At 40.6% G+C, this 26,807-nt stretch overlaps 1 protein-coding gene across 1 annotated transcript in view; it reads left to right on the top strand.

Annotated features, from left to right (window-relative positions):
* The window catches only part of DLGAP2 (DLG associated protein 2), a gene marked incomplete at its 3' end in the record, with an annotated part of 389,377 nt that overhangs the window by 298,785 nt on the left and 63,785 nt on the right, over positions 1 to 26,807 (top strand). Inside the window, exons 4-5 of the mRNA XM_082481806.1 lie at positions 1,995 to 3,064; positions 18,800 to 19,011. Coding sequence (XP_082337932.1) covers positions 2,063 to 3,064; positions 18,800 to 19,011 — 1,214 coding nt within the window. The 5' untranslated portion in view covers positions 1,995 to 2,062. The remainder of the gene's footprint in view (positions 1 to 1,994; positions 3,065 to 18,799; positions 19,012 to 26,807) is intronic.

Below are 26,807 nucleotides of genomic sequence, written 5' to 3'. Positions count from 1 at the left end.
GCTACTTATGTGGCTGAATCCCAATGCACTGTTATAATTTACTACTTTGTCTATATATAGCTCTACTTTTAATTGGATAATCAAAATTATGTTATTTCAGAGAAACAGTTCTATTTCCTTTTTGTAACTACATTTATGCAGGTTATTATAACCTAAATAGTACAACAGACTGAGTAATGAACAGTAATAAGTTTTTACTTTAATCTGAAACTAGCCAAGGATTAAGTCGAACAAACTAGTATAAAAACAAAATAGAATCAGAAAAGGATATAGTCACACACACCCCCGTTTCACACCATGATAAAGTCTGGAGGTGAAATTTGGACCCTTGAATCCATCTTTGACTTTAGCGTGGTAGGATTGCACCTAAGATGAAGAATAATTTATTTTTTATTAGTTTAATGCTACATTCGTTTTAAAACATTATGTGGAGCTCTGTTGAAATTAGGATCGAATAAAATTATGTAAACATCTTCCACTATAGGAAATTTAGAGCATTTAGGTTGTGAGATTGCTGATGCTACAGACAAATTGCATTCTGAACTGAAGGTATCACAACATAACACTTGTTAATTGAATGAAATTAAAGCGATATGGGTATTGATTTGTTCCATGAACATATGCAGGCATTGAGCTTTCAGCAGCAGTGGGAATATGATTTAGGAGAGTTTTGACATATGTTTAGAAACCCCTCAAAGGTGGCTGCTGTGTTATCTCTAGGGGCTGGTCACCAGTGTCCGGTTATGCTGTTGTATGTAATGAGTCCTATTCTCTGGCTTCCATTCTGCTGGAGGCCTTCAACTTCCTTGTCTCGGGCACCTGTGCAAGATTATTTAGACCCTTTAGAGCCAATTTGCAGAAAGACTGTGCTAAGTGCGCTGTATAAACACTTACGCATCTGTCTGAGCCTCTGAACGATTGTCTCACACCCTCTATCTTTGTCCGCTTTTGAAATGTTGCTTAAATAAGCTGAAATTGAAGAGGGAAAGTGAATGCAAAAATCAAATTGAAGCATTTCTGGTTTGTTTTTTTTTTAATCTTCTGTTTGGAGCATTTGACAGCTGCAAAAAATTGCATGAGAGAAAAAAACCCAAAGGCTTGAGTATCAAAATCTTTACTTACAAGTTACTCTTATTTAGTAATCATGCTTGTTTAATAACCGCAACTTGGAGCAAATGATCCATAGGAACAAATAATTGAGTATATAAAAACCTGTAGCTTGAACCTAAAGATATTTGCTTTATCAGGAATAACAGAGAGTCAGTAAATAAATATTTTGTAATTTGGACATAAAAAGGGAAAAAAACGTACCTATTAGAGAAGACTGTACATATATGGGAATAGAGATGATGCTTCTGGACTAAACATAACAGATGTTTGAATAGTATGAAATGCTTATTCATGAACTGTTTAGTGATATAAAAATTAAGCTTAATTTCAGTATGTTTATATTCTTTTTCTCTTTGCTGCATATTATTTATGTTTATGAACCGTAAACTTGGTATCCTGAAGCTGCGATTTATTTAAGAAAATGAAGTTTAATTTGTGATACAAAAGTGGCTCCATGGAGAAAGACTACATTTAAGGCAAGATATCCAACTGGGAAACCTCAGAAATAGACAGGAAACCCGTGTAACTTAAATGACTTAAATGACAAAGATTGACGTGTGAATTCCAAATATCAAATAATAAACTGAATACTTGGATGTATCCATTAAATCTATTCAAGTGAATTTGCATAACAAATAGCTTCATAAAGTTTAGAACTGCTAGCAGACAACTTTGCAAACAGGAAGGAGGCTGCATTCACCCCATAAATTGCTGGCAGTGAGCAATTTTTACCAGTTTTAAAATGGTGAATGAAATTCCATGAGTGGTGAGACTTTCCATCAAGTCCATAGAGAAAAAACTTTCAGCTTTGCTATATACTTGGATTTTGCAAGTTAATCTTTTAATCGGACACATAACATAGGTTTTCTGTGTTCTCCTGACAGACCAGCAGTACTCATGGTCGCCTTCTCAGCACTTCAATGAAGAAAGATACTCTCCTGCTCCGAGGAATATGAAAGGATTATCTGGTAGTCGCAACCAACCACAGTTATGTTCAGCTCATACTTGTGGCTTAGCATCCCCTGAAGATTGTGAACACACCCACGACCATATCCACCATGGGCAGGAGCCAAGGCAATCGTATCTTCTCAGCCCCACGGAGAGTTGCCCGATGGACCACCATCGTTGCTCGCCACGCAGCTCCATTCATTCTGAATGCATGATGATGCCCATGGTAATGGGCGATCACATGTCAAGTAGCACTTTCCCCAGAATGCACTACAGCTCACATTACGACTCAAGAGACGACTGCACCATGTCTCACGGTAACCCTAAGATTAACCGTATTCCTGCAAATCTTTTGGACCAATTTGAGAAACAACTTCCTCTTCACCGGGATGGGTTTCACACTTTACAGTACCAGAGGACCTCAACAGCTGCGGAACAACGCAGTGAGAGCCCAGGAAGAATACGCCATCTCGTTCATTCAGTCCAGAAACTTTTTACTAAATCTCATTCTCTGGAAGGATCATCCAAGGGCAACGTTAACGGAACAAAGGGAGACAGTCGAGGGGACGACCATCATCACGGGCACCATTCCAAGCACAGCAAAAGGAGTAAAAGTAAGGAGCGAAAACCAGAAAGCAAGCATAAATCTGGAATGAGCAGCTGGTGGAGCTCTGATGATAATTTGGACAGTGATAGCACTTACCGAACCCCTAGTGTGGTAAATAGGCACCATACAGATCATATATCCCACTGCTACCCTGAGGCGCTCCAGGGGCATTTTGGGGATCTCTCATTGAAGACTTCCAAAAGTAACAATGACGTGAAATGTTCGGCTTGTGAAGGGCTAGCAATGACCCCGGATGGTAAATATATGAAAAGGAGTTCTTGGTCCACGCTTACAGTAAGTCAGGCTAAAGAAGCTTATCGCAAATCATCATTGAACTTAGATAAGCCTCTGGTTCATCAGGAAATCAAACCTTCCTTGAGGCCGTGCCATTACCTTCAGGTAAGAGGAAGATTTTCTTAATACTTGTAATGAAAAAAGCATCACAGTTTATGCCATGAAGTCATCGTAAAAATACAAGGCTAATCTGTGTATCTCTCTTAAAGAATATCTGTACAGCTCACCGAAGGCAGATATTCCACGAAAGTGAGACAACTCTAGCTTTTGTCTTGGTTTATAGAGCATAGATTAAAAATTAAATAAAACTGCTGTGATATAAATTAGTTTAAGGTCAATGGATGTGTTTTCATCTTTGGAGTTCACACTGAACACCTCAATAAAATCCATACATCAGACTAAAAAAGGGGCTCTTCTTCCAGAAGTCTAGGGGCTAGAAGTGGTGTGTCAAATACATCTGTAAATGGGTAATTTTAAAAACAGGCTGTGTAAATTTCTATTGTTGTGTTATTTTATTCTTTTTCTCCAGGTTGTTCTGAGTAACAGGAAAATAGATTTACTGGTGTACTCAATTGCTTTGTCATAATGATGGTTACTCACACACTTCCTTTTTGTGACTGGGTCAACCAAAATCGTAATGAACTGAACCTCCTGAGACCATACTATAAGCTGTCCTTGTTAAAAGTTATATGGATACCTCAGGGAGAGAACTATTTCAGATCTGGTACTCAGACTGTTCATGGTGGTGGTCTGCATACTCATTTTCTTTAGCAGGAACCAAGAAGTTTCCACCTTCTCCTACATTTAAACTTTTATACTGCTGCTTGCTGCCATTTGCCACCCCAAAGTCAAGCTCGTGTAGCCATTTATGATGCTGCATGATGATCTGGATGTTAAAGTGAGATGGGTTTGAAAATTAGCTTCCGAAATACTGTTTTAGACACTGACATCATTTACATGGCCTTGGTCCAGCACAGGCCCATGAGAAGTGTCATTAGCACATCAGGGTGTACAGAGAATTGCAGTGGGAGTACAGCAGAAAGGAAGGAGTGGTTGGGAGGATAACTTCTTCAGCTAGCTTTGTCACTGGAAAAAAACGTAGTATGCAAATATTCCCTGAGGTACTTTTACCAAGTAGAGCCTGCGAAGCCCACATTGTTCTGAGCAACCTTCTCTTTTATTTCTTTTTAAGGAACTTCTCTTTCTCCAGAACTTAACTGATTCTCATATTAATATGGGCAAATCTCCACTCCATATATATGCATTTAGAGATTTTCAGTTCCTGTGGACTCTGCAGAAGCCAACAAACACGGACTAGCAAGCGTTGTACTTCTGTGCAGAGCGCTCTCCCCTCTAAGCAATAAGGGACCAATAGTAATGACACACTTGAAGAGCCAGACTTTTTCAAGTGCAGATGCAGACATCCAGGATCAATCTTCCCTACCGAAACAGGGAAAGTTCCTCGTTGCAGAGAAAGGAAAATAACAAAATTGCAACCCTCATAGCATTACCATGCAAATTGATTCCAATTTAGACTGACAGCTGTGGTATTTCATCATATCCAAGTACAGTTCTCATGTATGTAAAACAGTCTGCACTTCCCTGGAAGTTTTTAATCTAACTCAACGAGCCAGAACTGGAAGCGTGTCCTGTGCAGAGACTTCCATTTGTTTCTGTGTTATAAAACCACGTGTGCAGCTCCGACATTACAGGGAAGTTTAGGTATGCCTAGCTTTTTCCTTACCGTGACATACTCCTAATTCTACACGGGCAACTATGTTTCTTCTACGTCTCTGCATCCCTGCTTTCCTTCTCATCGTGTTTCATAGTTTCTTCTCCCGGCCTCTTTACATCTCATTTTTCTTTGCAGAAGCCTTCTCCTTACTCCCAACTTATATCAGCATCCTCAAGCGAACGTGAAACACTGAGTTCACAAACTTACTCGCTAAGCTTTAGATCAAGCCCAGCGGCAAGCCTAGGGAGCAGCAAAGAACAGTTTTTGCAGAGTCGTTGTTTTATGCTTTTTGTGAATTCGGGGTGACTACAGAAAGGAATTTTCATCCAGTAATTAGGAAGGTCCACTCACTGGTAGGTTCATCCAGCTTAAAGAGATGTGAATTTGAATTTCTGCTGTACGAGAGACTTTCTCTGCGATCCTTGTTTTTAAGCCCATTTAAAGATGGGATAGGAGCCATTCCCTATTCACCGAGATGGAAATTTGGAAATAATGGAAATTTGTTAAGACTTGAGTGTCGGTTGCTACAATAAAGAATCTATAGTTGTGTCCAAAGCAATAATACCAGGAACTCTACAACAGGAATATTCTCATTACGAAATATTAAAATAAAATATATGTTCTGTAGAATCGGAATATGCCATTCAGAGCATAGATATCCTTCAGGTGGAGTGGCTGGTGTGTTCACTAGCCCAAGGTCAGCAAACAAGTTGAAGGGACCCCATTCTGTCAATGTCGTAACTAAATGCTTAGTTTTGAAACTTCTGCTTTGAGGGATGCTGCGCCATCACTGTAATCATTAAGAGCAGAGATTTAAGTCCCATTATTAGATCTGCCATGACCTTTCTGTCTGACCCAGGAAGTGTAATTTGTTAAATTACTGCACACTTCAATTACTCTGTCTGCAAAACTGAGGAAGGATATTTAACTTTTCTTACGGCAGTGTAAGAAGCATCACTAAATAATGCTTGGATAAAAATAATCATTAGGTTCAGAAACGGAGAAAGGTAGAGAAACGTGTCAGGATGCCTAGCCAGGAGAGTTTGCTGCCTTGCTCCAGAATATCTGGAAATGAGAATTCAAGGGATTATGAAGCTGATTATGCAGCAGCAGATTTCCCTGTGGCGCACAAGTGAACAGATTAGCGAAAAACCCCAGGCCCTTCACAGGATCTCTGTGTTTATAGTATTATAGCACATAAGATTAAAAGACATTTCTCCTGAGTGATGTCAGCTATATATTTTTAAGTTCTTTTTAAAGCAAAGCTGTGAAATTATATTCCTTCAGCAGTCTTCTGTATGAATACATAAACATACCCCAGAATAATAAAAAAAGTCTATGTTTATATTTTAATATTATAATTTTTATATATATATATGGCTTTTACTCTGCTACCTACTTATGTGAGGATTCACTGTACCTGTCACTCTTCTATCTACTAGTCTCCTTCGTGTTATTTTTTCTTTCAACACTCATATAAATATTGTTACTTCTGTTTTCCACTGAAGAGTTTTGATATACAGCGTCCCAAAAGAGAAAACCATGGCAGTGTCTTAGGCCTGTGCTTGAGACCATGTTTTCTGTGTTGTGTTTCTGGGCTTCCATTTTGTCTTCCACAGTAATTACTGAGCTGCTTTCTCCTTAAGACTGAAACTCTGAAGAGTGAACAAAGGAAATTTCTTTCTAAGAAGTGAGTCTCTATCAAATTCAAAGGTGGCTGAAAACAGGAAATGAGAAAAGAGGTTTTGAAGGCATCTGCACATTATGTGCTTAAGTCACGTCCTAGGGTTGAAAGCAGGTATTTCTTTAACCTGGTAAATCTCCAAGCTTAGACTTTGGCTCCCTTCTTAGTGTTTCACATTCCCTGCTCCTCTATAGACAGTCCTTACAGCTGGGGATCTCCTTGCATGTTGTGAGCTAAAGGTGATTCGGTCAACGTGCCTTGTTCCAGCATGGGTGGTCATCTAGTCCTAAAGCGGACAACTTCAGAGAACTAAATTAGTAGAAATAAAGCTGTATAAAACAGTCATTATTTTTCTCATCTGAAGCTCGGATCAGATTTACATCACTCCTGCTGTAGTGGACGTGGTGGGAACACACAGAGAGAAGGGAGAGGGGGAGAGTGGGAAGCCCCTTTGGGCTCCAGTTTGTTGTTAAATCAGCTTAGTGGTAACGTGAACCCGGTGGTCAACTAGCACCACAGGAGCAAAGAGCAGCCGTTTGTAACTGTACACTAACAGCGTTTGTCAGATTCTTGTGAATGATTAGCAACAGGTTTTACTATGGGCCTTTAATTTCTGTTTTGAATGAAGGCACATCGAGCTACAAATGCATTTCTGAGCACAAAAGACTTCTGTCATCTCACTCTGCAGGCAGAAAAGCCCAAGCAGATCACACATGCAGTAAAGCGCACTTTTTTATAGGTTTGGCTCTAGCGGCTGCTACTGCTCTCCATGTCATTTTAATTTTAATACAAAATATGTTAAGAAAAAGATAAATGAGTTGTGACATCTCTTCTGTCCTCATCGGCTGTTTTGGCTAATTAGGCTCAACGCATATACAGTGCAATGACTTTGATTAATTTTACTCTGATATAAGTACTAGTGAGGAGCAAAGATTTTCAACAGAAAAAAAAGGATATAAACTAGATAGCTGTGCTAAAATGATGGATACAAAAGTGTCGCTTACAGATTCTGAGACTGAAATACCTGTGAATGCTATTTAAAGAAAAGCAATTCCTACAATAAAGCCAAAAGACAGGCAAGAGCATAACGTTCACCGTCACTGAAGTTCTGGAGCACAGTGCTACGTGTCACTGATTAATATTCCTCCCTCAGCCATTCACCAGCCCGCGAAGCAGCAAGCAATCAAGGTAAACATACCACAAGGTACAGTGAATGAGTCAGCACTAAAAGAGAAAATAGCATGTTGTTCTAAAAATGGCTTCAGCCCACTCCCGTCTTCCTAGCGCATTTAATTGCTAGCGTCATGCGTTACAGCACTGGCATTGCTAAGCACGGGGGTAATAATGTCAGCTGTGTTCTCTACAGAACGAAAGAAAAGCACAAGAGCTGGTGTCTTACAAAAAGAAAAGGAAAAAAGCAGCAGTTTCAACAAGGCTCTTTGCTGGTTTAAGTTATGCCTACATGGAGAAGAGCTTTGAGGACAAGCAAATGGATAAATAGGCATTAAGCCCTCAGTTACATTTTTCCAGGAACTCTTCTGGGGACAGGACGTATTCCCACAAACGAGACCGTTACCCTCGAGAGGCATGCTGCTGCTTTGCTCTCTCCCTCTGGTTTGCAAGGATGGATATGAACTCAAGGCACCTTTCCCAGCACTTCATCTTTGTGAAACTAGATTGTGTCTATTTGCTTGACATAAATACATATATGAACGAAAGAAACTACATCCAATACTATACCAACTGATGCATATGGTGGAGTTAGCCAGAGCTAGTGGAGTTTTGATCCTAGTGTCCAAATCCCTGTCACCCACGCTGCCTTCACAATGATTTATGACCAGCCACTAGTCCAGAATTAACTGGGTTATTTCCACAGCAGGAAAAGCTTGTGTAGCTATAGGGTATCAGCATGGACACGTGCTGTACCATTTTGATTTCTACAGCCCATTACAGTCCCACAAGGATGTCTCAGCTAGCCCCGTGCCCTCCCAGTCAGGAGTGGAGATGCGCAAGAGAGACCTGTAATGCCCAGACAGTAAGGACCATTACAGATGGGACAGTTAAAGCCCCACAGGCTGTTTGCAGTGTTAATGTCAGCCTGCAGCACCTGGTGCAGCACCTGGGGCCACTCTGTGGAGTTATTGCCCAGGTCAGCAAGGCTGTGGTCCCTTACAGAGCAGCAAGCTCAACCACTCATGCTTGTTCCTTATAATGTTCTCGCTACCCATCATCTCTCTGAAGTATTGCACTTACAATTTTAAGAACATTAAGTAAACAGGATTTGATAAAGCTGACACTTCCCAGTATTTACAGAATGCCGATGGTTTCGCATGTCACAAAAACCAGAATACTTCTTAAATATCCCTTCGGGGCAGGGGGGGTGGAGCAAAGAGAAAATAAATACATTCAATCAATGATGGTACAAAGCTCTGACCAAACTGTTGTCTCAGATGACTGGTGTATTGGATTGTTATGTTCATTGACGATACAACAGCACACTGCTTCCCTGCCCATGTGCTAGGACGCTCATATTGGCTGACATGAATTGCTGAAGCTTTTTTCCAAACAAGAGTGGAAAGATTTCAGAGTTAGTATTTTCTTAAAGCTGCCAAAACAAGTCCCTATTACTGCAGAAATGTCAAAGCTGGGAGTAGAAAAGAGAGGCCGTGATCCCGCTGCCCTTTAATCAGGGGGAATTGTCCTCCTTTATAACATCAGTACAGTGTGTTGCCAAATTGTTTTTCAACCTTCACCTCACCAAATCTGAAGGCTGACCTTTGCAGTACTTACCCAAAAGTGTCACTGGGTCTGAAGAAGTTTTCAGCAAGGAGTAACTTATTATTTTATACACTCAGGCCAGTTGCATCTGTCAAAAGAGACCACCAGGAACGCACACTTGGGGCTGTAATGACTGCACGCCCTCCTCTGCTGCCAAGGGCGGACGTGGCACTCTATACCATTATTCCTGCTAGGAGATGACTGTAAAAAATGGTGAAGCATTCATAAATGTTGCTTTGATTTTTAAAAACGGTGAAGCATTCATAAATGTTGCTTTGATTTTTTTTTTTTTTTTCCCCAACTGGGTTTGACCATCTTACGGTGCTGTGCTGAAAGCTTGTTTTTTTAAAGCAGAATTGCACATGTGTTTAAATGGTTGAACGTCTATATGGATAAGGTCCCTGGTCCTTCTGGTGGGGGAACTGATCTTTCCAAAAGTGTGCAGATAGTTAAGCGTTACCTAGTAGCTTGACAGGAAAAAACTATTCATTTCACTCTGTAAGCTAAATAATTGGAGTCATCTGAAGTTAGCTGTTCAAAAAGCGTCAATCATTAGTTGAAATGAGAAAAATGGATGAGCAGCAAATATATCTATTTTATATAGCCTTTAAAATTATTTATGTTTTAAAACCATGCACTCTTTTGGTTTTTTTTAGTAGGAGCCCTATAACAAATAGAAAAAAAAAAAAAAAAAAAAGAGATACAATTTCCTGCTTAGATTAAATAAGACACTGGACTTCTTTTCGATCAGCTCAGGGTATGCTGCCTTTTAGGTTCTTCTTCCCTCTCTAGCCTTGTAACAGCTCTGCAGCACTGGAGTCCTTGCTAAATCTGCAGTCTCTGGTTTTGGAGGTGCTGGCCATTGTAGGTATGTTGGGAACACCTCTCCTTTTCTTCCTTTTAGGGCATTTTTATCTCTTACTCCATACATCTGTGACCACGAATGGACTGTGAGGTCTTGCCCCACTCACACAGGTAATGACAAGGTGACAACTCTGACTTTCCCTTAGTGTCTGCAGTGGTAAAGCAAAGATATTTCCAGAGGGACCTACAGGTGATTTTGGCTGATAGGTCACACGATGTTGATAGTCTGGGCTGAAGGGGATGATGATACTTAATTTTCTGATTCCTGAAAGTGGCTAAAAAGGGCAGAATTGTGGGTCACTGCAACGCCTGCGCTGTGCGCCACGGGGCCCCAGCTGCCTGTGGGAGCATTGGACATGAGCAGCGAGACCATGGGGATGCAGGTGACCCCCATGAGCAGGAGCACATGCCTCGCGCTCAGGGAGTCCGGTCTCCCACAACTTCATCAGTCAAAAAAACAGGCTGTTTTTCTTCACTGTTCTGTGCAGATAGCTGGGCTCCATCCACCCTGCAAATGTGGTTCAGGAAATTCAGTCTACCTCTCCCAAAAATATCTGCCAGGAAAACTTGTAGTTAGCTTCAAGTTGCTGATATTGTGGTCCCCTGGGCCTCGTCTGCTGCCCTGTCAGTCAGGCAGCCCAGCTGGCAGGGATATTCCTGGCTCTCCTTCACCTGTAGTGAGTGACACACTGCAATCCAGTTTAGGTCTTTAGCCTTTTGATGTTTGGTTTTAGCAAAATTTGCATTGTAATTAAATTAATTCTATTTATAGAGAAAGATGTAAAGGAAAACACAGCTATGAGCTGGCCCAAAAAGGCAAAGAGACAGAAAAACAAGCTCTGGGTGCATGACTATGGCAAATTAATTGGCAGAAATGCTGCATTTTGTGGCAAGCCCAAGAAGTTTCAAGTTATGCTCTTTGATGCTTCTGTGGACCTCCATTATTTAAATAATCGCTACCTTATGCTACATCTCTGCTACGAAACTGCGTAATGTCAGGAAAGGTTCCTTGGTGCTGCATCCTCATCCTCTGTATCGTTACGTGGCTCAGCCCGTCTTGGGCATTGTTTTCATCCAAGCCAGCCAGCATTGCCCTGAACAGATCCTGGGTACAGTTCAGCTCTTAGCACAGGCCAGGGACCGTTCTTGGTAGTCACGCTGGTTTGGAGGCAAAAATTGCTCAACAGCATGGGTGTGGAGTGCTGCAGGCCAGCTGACCTCCAGGTTAGACAGCGGGTCTTCGTTTACTAATGTATGCATAGCCCTAAGGTAATCCCCACGCCATTTTCATCCTTCTCTCTCGCTAGCACTGATGGCTGCGCAGCAGCGTGGCGAGCTCGAGTACTCACCAGTTCAGCTGAAAACTTATCTTTACTTATCTTTATTATTGTTGTTAGGGCAGTTTTCCAGGCTGCACTCTAAGTCACTTTACCATTACTAGCATTTCTTGAAAAGCTGAGTAGTGCTGAAGGAAAACCTGCCCCACTGAAGTTGATGGTAGTATAATTTTAAAGCCGCTTAAGCTGACCACAAAGCAGCACCTTGGGTCACTTACCAAAGGGAGTATGCAGCCAGCTGAACCCCGGGGTTCTTGGTTGAATCCCCACAGGTTTTGTGTCTTAGATTGACAGGCTTTGTCTATCTTTGTTCTCGTTTAAGTACAGGCCAAGCCCTCCCTCCCATCCAAGCTCATAATTTCCAACCAAAGTTCTGGCCCAAGATCTCAGTGAGCTCCAGGATTAGCGAGCAAAAATCAGTTATAGCGTGGACAATCCCACCACTGCCATCTGACTGCACCCCGCTCCACCATGTCACAACGGCACAGAGTCCAGAGGGGCCCAGCAACGTAGCAGAGGATTTGCAGGTGGCTGAACTGCAAGGGTCTTCGCCAGCAGTATGAGCACAGCAGGTCTGAGGTGGGCGTTTGGCCCACATTCATCCAAACAGTATAAACCAAGTCATGGACTCCTCACAACACTACTTAAAGTATTTAGCCATCCTCAGATTACAATTCACTTTGTTGCCGGAGAACCAGTTAGGAAACACAGTGCTGGTTCTGGTTTGTTTGGTTTTTTTTTTTAGTTCTTCACTGTTGAGATAAGAGTTATAAAGTATTGTTTAGATGAAAAGAACGCTGTTCTGTAGAAAATACAGAAGTGGTGACTAAGCAATCCTGAGTACACCAGATGGAAGTCTTCTTTCCATCAAGGATCAGTTCGTGCAGCTTTGCTTGGAACTATATATGAAAATATCAAATCAGGCGGTAAATAATGCTGGTACTGGTTTGCCTATTTGAACATCTCTCAGCTGGAATATTATGTTTGTGTTCTGCGATCTGCACGGCTGTCCAGTCCGCTCCCAACTCCCAAATTCCTGAATGCAAGTTGTTTTCAACCCAGTGTAAAGCATATATTGTTCGGAATCTATGTGATTTTCTTCCTCTTCCTGTGATACTATGGCTGTTCATAGCAAAGCCTGGAGACAATGGCTGGCAAGATAAAGATGCCTCTTCCTTTCTCAGATTAGATCCTGCCTTGAGCTCAAACCAGGATACTTGATACAGCATCAGTGGACTTCCAGGAAATGCTGCAAGAACTCTCTGTGCTTCTGAGCTGTCAAGGAGTTCAGGGAGTAGGGGGTGGCATGTGAAAATTAAAGCTAATTACAAGGATTGGCACTGTTAGTGGGGAGGAGGAGTCCCTGGCATATTTTGTAGAGATTTTTGAATGGTTTCATTGCATAATTCATATTCTTTGAACAATGAATCAGCACATTAAAAAAAAAAAAAAAAAACCACAGAAAAAAATAGTTAAAAATGTGTACTGACAATGGTGTTGGGGTGTAGACACAAGGTTAGCTACTGAGGAAATAAAGTTTTATTTTCAGACACTGCACTCTTCTCTCTGTCAAAAAGCTACACCAACAGGGTCTAGATCCCGCAACCAGTAGATAGGAGAATGTCATTAGTTTCATGAACTTCAGAAGAAAATTCTAGTAATTGGTCAATGTTCCTTCTTCAACAAAATTTTTGGAAACACAGGAAGTCCAGCTCCAACCTCCCACTACAGTATCAAGGAAACTTTCTACAATGCTAAAAATCATTTCTGCCTGCATTGCAAGATTATCATCTACTTTCATCTACTTGCAGCTATGCACGGAAGCTGTTTTCCTGGGGCTCTTTGAAGAAGGCGTGATTTAAGAGGAAATCTCTTACCTACATTTCAGATTGTGTCCTTTTTTTTTGAGAAGGGGGGATCATCTTCTTGACCAGGCTGAGAAAGCATAAAATTACAAAAATTACATATCTGCTACATAGTGTTTCATATCTTATCCTTCTTCATATCATCTATAGTCTAATTTCATGCACAGACAGCTTCTTCTTCTAGTAAAACGTGAAATTTATATTACTGAAATAAGATTTAGGTCATAATGACTATTTCAGTGCATTTTACATCTGCATGCTAATTAAATTCCACAGGACTCCTATGAGGTAGGTAATCCTCATTTTAACCTTTGAGAATGAGAAATACGAAGAAGTGACAGTCAGCTCTCTCAGCTGAAGCCATATATTTAGAAGTGTTTCATTTTAGATAAAGTGATATGCCAGATTTTAAGCAGATCAGCAGTTTAGTGGTGGAACACCTTTAAAATTCTAGGAGCTGGGAGTAAATGCCGTAGAAGTGGGTGGAACAAGAGCAGATCTGGTTTGAAATGCCAGTGGCTGTTGCCTGTTTGACTTCTTTAGCTAAATCCTAAACTGAAATAAAAAAACCCTTGAAGTAATAGTGGTCAAAGTCCAGAAGAATTAATATTTCATTGGTTCTTCTAGTTTGACATCAGTATTTTTTAGATAAAAGGTTGGGTATTCTCACTGCTAGCACTAGTTCCTGAATGGGAGCCTAGATTACTTATCTCAGATTAGATATAGGGTAAAAGTTTTTCCCTCTGAGTGTGGTCGATCGTTGGAACAGGTTGCCTAGAGAAGTTGTGGGGTCTCTATCTTTGGAGACATTCAAAACCCCGCTGTGGACAGTCCTGGGCAACCCGTTATACCTGACCATGGTTTGAGCAGGAGGCTGGACTAGAGACCTCCAGAGCTCCTTCCAACCTCCGCAATTCTGTGATTCCTAGTTTGTTCTGGAGGTTTGGTGAATTCACCTGTTTTCTGTGACAACATGCTGTTGCTTAAATGCAGAATCTGTGCAATCTGAGAATCACAGGACAGACTTACTGCCAAAGTCCAGACGGGCCCAAAATCCTTTTCTTCTGACAGGTCTAATCTGAGCACAACCAAGACACCCAACAGGAAGGACTTCTAACAAAACACAAAGATGGTGACTTTTCTTCTAAAACAAGGAAATTGGTTTTCATAATAACAAAGTTTCTAGAATACCCACTCCGAGTTCAGTTTTTTCCTTAGCCTGTACAAAGTCAACCCCTCACCTTCTCAATTCCCCAAATTGCGTTCTGAGCAGCAGGCTGTAAGGCAGTTTGGAGCAAAGGCACTTCTTTCTTTGCTAAGATGGCCCACAAGTTTTATCCAAACACATAAAATCCATGTGAGTGTTTGGCCCAGGGACTATAACTAAGCTCCCGCGTTCCGTGTAAGTGCCCGGATCACAAGACTGCAACACACCCTTTCTTGTACATGAAGTGCTTCTCTTCTAACCAGCTTCCCCCAGGCAATCTGGAGTGTTCCATGAAAAGGCCATGAGTTACAAAAAGAGGAGGAGAGCATGCCGGTTTATTTATCAGTACTAAGTCTTCCCCTTCCAAAGCACTCCAACTGTTATTGATTGGAATGCGAGCACTAATGTCTCCCACTTCCACAGCCATTGCATCATGGAAGGGAAGAATAAGGCTGCTCAGTTCTTTGAAAAAAACATTTGAATTTGTTCTGCAGAAGATGGCTTTATGCTGTGAATGGAAAATGCCAGAAGGGTCTTTCTGCTGCCTGTAATCAGATACAATAAACCCAAGGAAGGAGAAGCATTTGAGATTTTTCTTCATGCTTTGAATTTTGGTTGCTAACTAAAGGAACATTTTGGGTCCTTTTGAATACTACTTTGAAGGAGCTAACTCTCCTAAATGCCTTTTTTGGGGGAATTTAAGGTCCTACCTAAGGTTCTGGAGTTCACTCTGAGGATCAGCTCCATAAGAAGTTTTAGGTACCAGGTGCTTCAATAAAATTGGCCCTAGGTGACTAAGGTAAGATATCACACTGAATCAGTAGCAGAACAATTAAAAGATACCAAATTATCTGAATCTGGTTGTGCTCCTCACAGCAACAGTGCATGAAATTTATGAAAGAGACTCATCGTTTTCCGTAATAGCTATAACCAAATCCACAGCCAGTGACAAAATTAAATGAAAAGATCCAGACCTTGTCAGCTCGTTGTTCTTACAAAAGGAAATTCATATGGTAATATGCAGTCTAACTCCTCTGTGGATAGAAACTGCATATACAAAGACTCATGTTAACATCTAGAACAGGAGGAAGGCCTTTTTAGGCATTATAAATATCAGCACTCATCACTATATGCAAGTAGATAATTAGGGTAATTATTCCCAATTAGCAGCTGCAAGCCCTGCAGATGGGAATTTCAGGGGCTGGTAACTATTGTAAGAAAGAATTTCTGCAAGCTGCAAAGCCCTTTCATGTTTTGGAAAATATACATTTAATGACCCTTACACATGCTGTTAAATATTTTTGTTAATATTTCAAAATAAAAATCTTTCCTGCACTAGCATAATACTTCTGCTTTTCTTTAAAGCTATGTTGGGGTCTGAGATGGCCTGGGTTTGGAAAGATTTTTTCAAGTATTTAACCTATCAGCTAAAGTAAATGATGAACGAGGCCAAACCAGGACTCAAATTTTGCTTCTATTCTCAGTCCACGAGGAAAAACAGTATCAAGAGCCCTTTTATTGCCTTTGAAGACAGCAAAAGGACTCCAGCTGTTTTCCTGGGCTCTGAGAGAACACATTGTCAAACTTGCTTGCCAGGCTCCAGAAGCATTTTCCCCGTGTTCATTGTATTCTGCTCCTTTGAATGGCTCAAGGGTAAAAAAATACGCATATTTTAATTGTGAATAATGTTTTTTTCAATCATAAATGCTTCTGTGATAATCACAAGTTACTGTGATTAGAAAGGGATTTTTGATGCATTTGTGCGTACCTTGAGTACATCACAAGCACAAATGGAACGGGGCTTCTTCATTTTATAGCTTTTACGTGAATTCATTTAACTTATGAATTCAGAAAGCGAAATTAATGTAATCAACAAAAATAGTAAGACACGTAGTTGTAAGATTTGTCCTCATAAGCTCCTTATCACGGTGAAGAAAATTTTCTAGAAACTTTAATGTAAAAAATCAGTCATTCCTATCTTTTAAAGTAAGATTTCAACTTCAATCAAAAAATAAGCTTGTGTTTACTCATTTAAGTCCAGTCCTTATCTAGTTATTTGAACACAGAATTTCAGACAAAAGAAAGTTGAGCAACTAATAATTTTTTGCATTTGAGTAAGAAAAGGTTATTGATCAATGTCTTTTTAAACTTTCTATTTAATTATCTTCAAGCTAAAATGAAGGAAAGACATTTCAAGCCAAAATAATTATTCTATGAAAAGGTTATGAGTTTTTTGAAAAAAGAATATTAAGACTGAACATAATTCAGCTTTAGTACAGAAAATTGAACAGTAGAGGTTGCAATGAGCCCATGTAGATGCCAATATATGCCTTTTCAGCATTTGGATTTTGTTTTTAACTATGCTGACATACAAGTAATAAAGAAAATTTAAAAGTGAGAGTATGTCTGTATGATATCAATTATTTTTTCTTAATAACGTTCTCTAATTCAGATTTTTACAGTTAATACTATTTCCAGCTGCAGAGAAAAAAAAAAAAAGCTTAAGAAAATATATTTATTTTGTATATTTTAGGAGTCTGGCTATTACAACTATTACTACCTCTAAATACCTTTTAGGTCTCCTAGAATCTCAAAAAACGTTCCTCCAACTTCAGTCTCATACATGCTAGGTCTTAGAAAAAAAATGAGGATGATATATCACATTTACAGGCTTCAAGTTCGAGAATATTTTTCATGCTCCCTTTCCAATCACCATTCATAGCTGAATAATATGAAACGTTTGTTTCTTTGCATGATCTAACCCATATTTCATTTAGATTCATGCTCTGTCCTGTTACTTCATATAAGAATATAACTCATAGCTTTTTTTCTCTGGTATTTGTCTCTAACATTTTTCTGATCTGTGCAATGTGTTTCATCTCTTCTTATCTGACTTCATCGTCAGTCTCTTTTTTTTCTCTCCTGAGCTTGTTTCTTTAATTTAAGACCTCTATCTTTACTTGCTCACCCCCCTTTTAAAACTTCATTTCCCCTTTAATCCCTTTTTGGCACTCAGAGCACCAGGTCTGTTCACCTGGTGTGCGGCTAATTCGTATATCTTGAAAGGGCAGTAAAGATGACAGGCAGACCGTGTTAGTTATTTAAATCCCATCTCCAAGACTGCTGAAACCAATGGGAGCGTTTGCTTCAGCTTCACAGTGAACTCTGTCTGTAGGAGGTCTCGAATATGTTTGACTTGAAAGTCTTTATTAGACATTCTGCTTTGCAGAAAGTCCTTAATATATGTTTAACTGGAAGTTCAGATTTATAGTATATTGGTAAATAATGCCATTGTACTGCTTAATATATGTGAAGTCATTATGCTTATAAAGGATTTGATGCTGCCAAGTGCATCAGCCCTGGTCCACTGATGTATTCTGTCACATCCTTCTTTTCAAGCATGAGTCATTATAACGGATTGCAGAGAGCTGCTTATATCCTTTAAGTTAAGTAAATGCTTAAGTGTGTTTCTGGATTAGGACCAGAGGACTCAGCATTGTGGAAGATTAAACAAAAAGCAAAGAATCAGCAATCCTGGCAGAGACAGGATTGCTGAGTTTATCCATAAGTCTTAAAACAAGGCTGATTTCACTTTGGATTGGAAAATCTACTCCTGCTCAATTCTCTGCCCATTTGTGGTGCAGAGAGTTACCCATCCACCAGCTGTGAACCATCTGACTACCCGTCTTGCTATTTGAACCCCCCCCTCAACGGCATGAAAACAGCCTCAAACAAATGTATTAATAATTAACTGCCTATGTTCCCGATATGTTACAACCTCAATGAACTATTTTTCAGTTTCTAAATAAGAAAAAAGACAAATTGCCACATTTGTGCTTTTTTCACAGAAGTTTGCCCTAAATCAGAATCCTATCCAGTTCTGCCAAAATCACAGCTTAGGTTAACTTAAATACTTCATTCACCTTCCTGAAGAGCAGCCAAAGCCCCATATAAGGAGAGTTGGTAAAATACTCTGAAGTGCTCAGTTTTCAATTTTTTTAGTTCTGAGGCACCTGATCAGCTTACTGTTTATCAGCTGAAAATCTCTGCACACACTTCTAAGAGGTTAAGCCAAGCTACTTCCTGCAATTTAGAGGACGGCTACAAATAGACATTGAAGCTCAACTCACAAACCATGGCTTGATTGTTCCTTAGGTTCCAACATCTATAAAATGAAGCTTTCCAATATTGAAGTTGGAATTAAATTGCCATATCATTTGGCGACCTTAGAACATTCTTTCTAAATTATCCGTTTCTGAAGAATTAAAAATTTATGACTTGTCTTTGTAAAATGAAAAATGGAAGGAAATATTTAAATATATGAAAAGAATAATGCTTCTTTTGCATGTGTGTTTTATGGTCTCCATTAGGTACCTCAGGATGAATGGGGAGGATACCCAGCTGGTGGGAAAGACGAAGAGATCCCCTGCAGAAGAATGAGAAGTGGGAGCTATATTAAGGCAATGGGAGATGAAGAAAGTGGTGACTCTGATACTAGCCCCAAGACATCACCAAAATTAACGGTTCGACCAGAGTCATTATTAAAATCCATTGGACAAAGACCACTGGGAGATCATCCAAAGTAAGTTTCACTATACCATGTTATACACCTTTCTGAAAGTTGCCATGACTTGGGTAATTTTTCTTTATGTCTTACTGGTGGTCGTCAGTATCCATGAGAAAATATGGTACTGTAGTTAAAAGGCTAACTTTTGTGTCTTCGTTTTAAATTAGCTACAGTTGCTTGTGATTACTGGATGAAAAACTGCCATCTTCTTCCTTCCATGTAACAAACCTGCTACTTCAGAAAGAGTTTGTGTTTACTAAAGGAAATATATCCATAGTTTTATCAAAAGTTTCAAATTCTAATATTTCTTCTCTAGAAGAATTGTTTTATGTTAGTATTCCTTGTTATTTCATCACTTTCTCTGAAATAGAAAATACACTCTATACTAGGCCTAATAACCAATATATAATTGTATAGTATATTTAACATCTTACACCTTTTTTATTGGTACCATGCTTTATGTATTAGCTATACAGTATCATACTCGTTTAAATGCATTGTCAAGGTTTTTGCTTGACTGTTTGTTTTTTTCAATCATACGACATATGATGTGGCCTGTTAAATAACTAAAGCAAATTTTAAAACTGTAGGAAAATATGTAGTTATATAAGTTTTCCAATAGATCTTTCTTTTTCTCTCCTTTTTGTCCTTTCAATATATCATTTTATAACTAAACTGTAAGTATACTTCTGAAGAAAGTTTCAAAGTGGTAGCCTGATTTCAAATCTACAGCTTCTATTAATGTGACTGGGTGTTTCTCATGGCTTTGAAAATTGATCTTTTTGCCTGGGAGAAATACATAAAATGAAGAAATTAAGAGTGAAGCCTTTGATCAAAGGTTGTTTATTGTTCTGTAGGTAATACCATGTATAGTATATCATAGTGACTCACCTTTCCATAAAATAAAATAAACCAAAGCAAAAACCTTAGGCAAAAATCCTTTTGGCTTAATTAAATTGAATTAGTTAGCTTGCAGTCTGGAAGAAAACCATCAACTTTCACTACTACTGAAGAGAAGAGTTTAAAACTATATTGTTTCATATAGCTTGCTCACGCATCTCCGTAGGCTCAATTCAGATGCACAAAGAAAGGCATCTGTACCACGAGCTGCTGTAAGATTTCTGAGGTACCATGAAACAAGGCTGGCAGGTCACTACTCTCGATTGGCAACTAAAATCCAGGCAGGATACCTTATGGTATCTCAAAGGGTGCCAGAAACCAGTGTTTAGGCATCTCAGCCAAATTTTGAACGTGAATCTGAAGGATTTCCTAGAATATTAGTTCCAACGATGAAAACATGGCCTACAACATAAGTATTGCTGGCAGGCCTGTATCTGGCTCATTTCCAAAGATGAAAAGATTAGCTCTTAATGACAGTGGTTGGAAGCAACATTTGGATGTTTTGTATCCTCAGTCATTGTATCTGGGCTGAATTTGGGGTTTGAGGCCTGCTGGCTACATCGACTGGTTCAGTCCAAATTTGAGAAGTTCCCAGGAAACAGAAAAGGTGGTTCATTTTCTGCTTGTGAATACGTATCAGTGGGAGTAGAGGTCTTTCAGGATGAGGTGCCCGTAATTTCTCAGCCATGGTGGAGATATATGGGAAACTACAGGCCGGTCAGCCTCACCTCCGTCCCTGGAAAGATGATGGAACAGCTTGTTCTGGGTGTCATCTCAAAGCACCTGGAAGAAAAGAAGGTTAGCAGAAGTAGTCAACACGGATTCACCAAGGGAAAGTAATGTCTGACAAATCTGATAGGCTTCTATGATGGTGTGACTGGATGGGTGGATGAGGGGAGGGCAGTGGATGTTGTCTAACTTGACTTCAGCAAGGCTTTCGACACTGTCTCCCACATCATCTTCACAGGCAAGCTTAGGAAGTGTGGGTTAGATGAATGGACAGTGGGGTGGATTGAGAACTGGCTGACAAATAGAGCTCAGAGGGTTGTGGTTAGTGGTGCAGAGTCTAGTTGGAGGTCAGTAACAAGCGGTGTCCCTCAAGGGTCAGTACTGAGTCCAGTCCTGTTCAATATATTCATCAATGACATGTATAAAGGGATAGAGTGTACCATCAGCAAGTTTGCTGATGACACAAAACTGGGAGGAGTGGCTGACACGCCAGAAGGCTGTGCTGCCATACAGAGAGACCTGGACAGGCTGGAGAGTTGGGCGGAGAGAAATCTTATGAAATTCAACAAAGGCAAGTGTAGGGTGCTGCACCTGGGGAGGAATAACCCCATGCATCAGTACAGGTTGGGGGCTGACCTCCTGGAGAGCAGCTCTGTGGAAAAGGACCTGAGAGTGAAATGAGCCAGCAATGACCATGAGCCAGCAATGTGCCCTGGTGGCCAAGAAGGCAAATGGCATCCTGGAGTGCATCAAGAAGAGTGTGGCCAGCAGGTCGAGGGAGGTCATTCTCCCCCTCTACTCTGCCCTGGTGAGGCCGCATCTGGAGTGCTGTGTCCAGTTCTGGACTCCCCAGCTCAAGAAAGACAGGGATCTGCTGGAGAGAGTCCATCAAAGTGCTACCAAAATGATTAGGGGATTAGAACATCTTTCATATGAGGAGAGGCTGAAGGACTTGGGTCTTTTTAGTCTAGAGAAAAGAAGACTGAGGGGGGATCTTATTAATGCTGGAGTCTCCCACTCTGGAGACATTCAAAACCCACCTGGACGCCATCCTGTGCAACCTGCTGTAGGTGACCCTGCTCTGTCCAGGGGGTTGAACTAGATGATCTCCAGAGGTCCCTTCCAACCCTGACGATTCTGTGATTCGGTGATTCTGTTGTGAATTCGTCAGTCCTGGATTTTCTTGTAAATGGCTCTGAAAGCTGTGGGTCCTGCAAAAGGGCAATTGTCCTCTTGGGATAAGATGTGCTAAGGGAGAATGATCTAGTGTCTGTGGCTTGTTAAGAGCGACCCTTCTGAAGGCAACAGGGAAAGAGGAGATAGTCAACTTTCTCAGACTTCCACACATCAACCAGCTGTCTTCCTGCTCATAAAGTAAACATTTCCATAACATAGACCTCAGTACAGAAACCTGACCTTGTACACCGAGAATTTTTTTGAGTGGTCCCTGGCAGACTTGTCGCCTGGGTCTATTAGCACTGTCCTGGCTGTGTTCTGGGCATTGGTGTAGCCCAGGAATTATTCCCAGAAGGCAGTTTGGATGCCGCCTCCTGTTTTGGAGGGTATGTCATATCCATACTAGCACCACAAACTAAAATCTTTTCTCAGAGACAGTTCTAACTTTCCAAATACTTAGACCAAATAAAACATATTCTATTCTGTTCTTTCGTTTCGGCTATGGTTGGGCCTTCCCCAAGTGAATGTAGATAACAGCACAAATTTTCCAGTGAGTGGCAGGTCTCGGTGCCTGCCCCAGACCCCCACGGCCTGTGAATAGATCCAGAGAGCATCTCGACATACGTATTCAAACAAAGAACGTGTTTCAAGAAAAAGTCTTTCTGATCTGGTTAATGCTGAAGGCAGGTGGTTACTAGCGGGTCAATACCAAGTGGTGTGTCTTCGGTCAGTTTTCCATGTATTGCAAATACACCGCTCAAAGTATAATTGATTAAAACCCGGGTGCGATGCTGATGCAGTGTGCTGGCGTTGACAGCTGTGCCTGTTCATGGTCCCAAAGGATTTAATGGCATAGTTACCACTAACTGCAGCCGGAAAAGGAGGAAGCTTTTTGAAATACTGTGAAATATTATTAGGGGCTCTGCTGAGAATTTGTTGCAAACACTGCACTAGGAATAATTGAGCAGCGAGGCTGCTGCTGACAGATGTCTTTTAAATCCTCGGTTTTCCCCTTAAACTGAGGGGCAGCGCCTTGAATCTGCCAGCCTAACATACGCGGGTTTTTTCCAGTGAACTTCAGGCAGAAATGCGACAACTATTTCGGTTGTTGTATGTCTGTCTTGCAAAACTCTGCGAATTTCGGCAGCCCTTGAGCAGACAGAAAGTTTCTTGTCTCACAGGAATACAAAGTGCTGATCCTAAACCTGGGTTTTCACCACAAGCCATCTCCTCCCAGTACGTCTCTGTCTCCCTGTCACTGCGGTTACCTTTTACGTCTGGCGGATTTCTATGAAGGATGTAGCAAGGGATGATGGTTATGGAGCCTTCCTTCCTCCTGCGGCACGGCTCAGTAATCCCTGTTGCATGCCGAGTACCCTTTGTACTGCTGATCACGCCGCTGAGCCAGAAGCCAAGGTTTTGAACAGCATTCCTGCATGTATAGCGGAGCCGAATAGCATTTCTGGCATGTATTATGAGAAATTACATAATTCAAGATGTCAGCTGCATTAGCTGGCTTTTTAGCTTGTTTACCAGGACGGAGGGAGCTAATGCACAGAAATAAATGGGGCTTATACTCTCTTAGTCCTCGGCTGGGGTGGACAGGATAGCTCAGAACTGGGGTCTGACAGAGCACCAGTAAACCTGCGATAAAACCTGAATATCAATAGTTTTGGCAGTATAAAACCACGCATTGGCTGCAAAATGTGTGTAGATGGGTTTCATAAGAATAAGCCTCTGTCACTATCCTGAATAGGATAAAATTAAAATTAGAAAAGCCTTCACTTAACCTACCGCAAACCTTTGACATGCGTGCGTGTTTCTCCTCTGAGACGCTCTCAGGCATCTTTGCAAGGACTTTTTTCCCATTTAAATTCTGTTTCTACTTTGGCAAAAGTAAGCCCCTATTTTGTTGGGTTTTGTTGCTCAAAGATTCATAAAATTGAACATTAAAAATTCATAAACAATAAAAATGCATATTTGTATCTGAATAAATAATTTTATTTAACGACATACAAATAGGTGAAAGTAACTGATTTAACAGAAGCATTAAAATTCTGAAATCATTTCTTTTAAGTTACTCCTGGACTTTTACTCCAAGTGGGAATAAAGAAGTAGCGCAGGGTCTGACCACTGCTGTTTTACGCAGATGGCAGAACCTGGGCATATGCCCCACCACTGCCATCGGATCACCACCTCAGTCAAACTGCTAACACAGCCAGCAGGATCCCCAGCCCGCCTTCAGCCTGGGACACCTGGCTCTCTTCTAGGTAGTGTCCAGGCATGTCTTACCTATAGGATAAGAATTTAAGCATTCAGGTCAGTTGGCCGAAGGGTCAGGTAACGGACCTAGCTTATTTCAGAATATAGCTGTAGCCTAAGCGACTCAAATTTTGCTGGATTTTTCAAAAATTAAATGCACCCAAATATCTAGATTACTCACTGAAGATAAATGCATTTCAATTCTTTCTTTGTGAATGCTGTTTCAAAAGACTAAATAGTATGTTGCACTACTTAGTCCTATAACATTAAGTCGAAGGCCAGTGTAATTTATTATTATTATTATTAAATTGCATTTGAGTGAAATATAATGCAATAAGGCTTGCTGTGGTGGAGACAGGACACACACTCGAATCTGCTTCCTTTCTTTTTTCTTGGAATGGTGCCAGCAATCCCATTTATTTTGACTTCCAGCAGTCCCACGAGAAAATAATAAACTTTTTAAATTTTTTTTTTTTATTTTGCATTATGATGAGACGTACAAAATATTTTGGATGTCACTTTTAGTACCTTATGAAAAAATATAGGTCTCTGGAGGTGAAATAGAAGCCCTTTCCATTCAGTCCATTGTTTTCTGCTGTGCTGTGATGCCACTGGGGCTGGAGTTAAACTGTGTTGGGAGGTAGTTGGCAGAAGGTAGCTTGTAGAAGGTAGGTAGTATTTTCATTATAGTAAAGGTCAGAACAGCTGAACAGTTTAAGGAACTGGTAACTGAAACAAAGGGAATGTTTGTCCTAAATAAGTTTTGTGCAAGCCTGGAAGAGAGAGTGACCCACATGATTTGTAAGGGTATCCTTCCAACCTAGTAAATGTCATTTCTCTCTATTTGTGACAAAAACAAGCGAAGCTGAAAGATGGAAGCATGAGAGACACTGGGATCCAGAAAGGAAAGCTGAAAAGAAAACAAGAATTTTGGACTATGTGATGGAAGAACTATTCTATGACTGAAGATAATGTTCTGGTTGTTTGATACTTCTCGTTTTCAGGAAGAGAGTACTTAATATACTGATTATGTAAATGAACAGGATAGCTCTGTAGAAATAGCAAGTTCCATTTTCAGTATCTCCTTTTTGAAGTGTTGTGAAAGACTCTGAAAGCTGTCTAACCATTTAGTCAAAAGGGATAACAATAGCATTTAGCCCAAAGTTAACACACTCGATTCGAAGATCATAGTGGTATCACTCACACAAATGAACAGTCGTGCTTTGCTGGAGTTTTCCATTCTGCCCTGAAGTGACTCATGGGAAACTAGATGCTGCAAACGTGAGGCTGAAATAGGTTAAGCTACCATAAAATACAATCAATGACAGCAATGTGTCCTTTTGTTTTGTGATCCTCTAATGGCAGACCTTACTGTGGCAGCTGGTAGTCCAGATACCTTAAGATGATGGGTGAGCAGGCAGAACGGCACGAGAGCAGACAGGTAGTACAAAAATACGGGGCTTCAATCAAGAAGGAAATCTGCCATGGCACAAATTATTTGGTGGACTGCCACAGTATAGTACCAGTGGTGCTTTGCTTTGTCTTGCCAAATCCATCTAAATGTCCATCTAAACTTCTGCTAGGTTTTGGCCCCTCTATGGAAGTATCTCAAACTCCGAACCATATTCACGGAGAAAGCTGCCGTAACGCCCTCAAATGTTTATCACCTTTGCATTGGATGCTATTAAAGGCCACAGCACGCTTGAAGAGCGCAATGCACATCAATATTTCAGCCACTCTACTTCACAGTCTGGTATCTCAACGGAAAACCACTTTTTTAGTAGTTTTAGCTAATATGCCTAAAGATGACCTGAAATGGTTGCAACACAAGTGGTTTTTTGGGCTTATGGTAAACCCGATCAAAGCAGTGATCTGAATTAAAAATAACGTTTCCCTGCCCTTCCCCTTTTCAGAGTGAGAGATCGCATCTCTCTGTGGCCATGGTAACTTATGCTGACTTGAAGAATATCTGGACTATGACCCAAGGCATGTCCACATGTTCTGTTCTCTAGACTCTATTACGGCAACAAAAACGTTGCCAAAGCGCACAGTAAGGGGGTTAAACTGCAACAAGATCTGACAACACTTGACTGCCAGAGCCCTTGGCTCAGCAGAAATCATGAAATAGCACAGGCTCCTCTAAGACATGTAGAAAATCTCCATTAAAAAAAAATAAAAATCCTGCCATTTGTAACCATTTGTGCTAACCATAGCACACTTCCAGCATGAGAAAGTGAAAACCAAATGAGAAGTTTGGAAGCACTGCATGAGACCAAACCTCTGTCTTGTCATCCATCTTTGCTCAATGACAGTGCCAACCCCATATCACTTAGTCACGGACAAATTTGTGGGTATTTCTCCTAGAGAAATACCGCTTGGTAAGCGAACAGAGCGGAGTCGTGATGTTGCAGGCTGTAGGTAAGTGTGCACACGTGGAGGGGTGGGTGTGCTGCAAAAATGTCACAGATTGAGAGTTTAAGCACAGCTTCCTTGCTAAAGAAATTAATGTCCTATTTCAATGCTGTCCATTGCTGCACACGGGTGATACAAGCCTTTTTTAATTCTTAAGGGTGAACTTCAATTTACCATGAACCCTTCTTCTGCATTTTAAATTAGGTATGGGTTTGAAGGCATTCCTGAGAAATATTTTCAATAGAAGAGATGGGAAAAATCACTAGAAAAGTAACCCTCATCTTTCGTATGCTTTTTATTTATCTTTGTTTTTTCCTCAATCTTGTGACTCT

This window comes from Vanellus vanellus (genome assembly GCF_965231255.1).
Source record: "Vanellus vanellus genome assembly, chromosome: 3".
In the NCBI taxonomy this organism is placed as follows: Eukaryota; Metazoa; Chordata; class Aves; order Charadriiformes; family Charadriidae; genus Vanellus; species Vanellus vanellus.
Note: the sequence above shows the minus strand (reverse complement) of the source record. Positions and strands in the feature narration are given on the sequence as shown.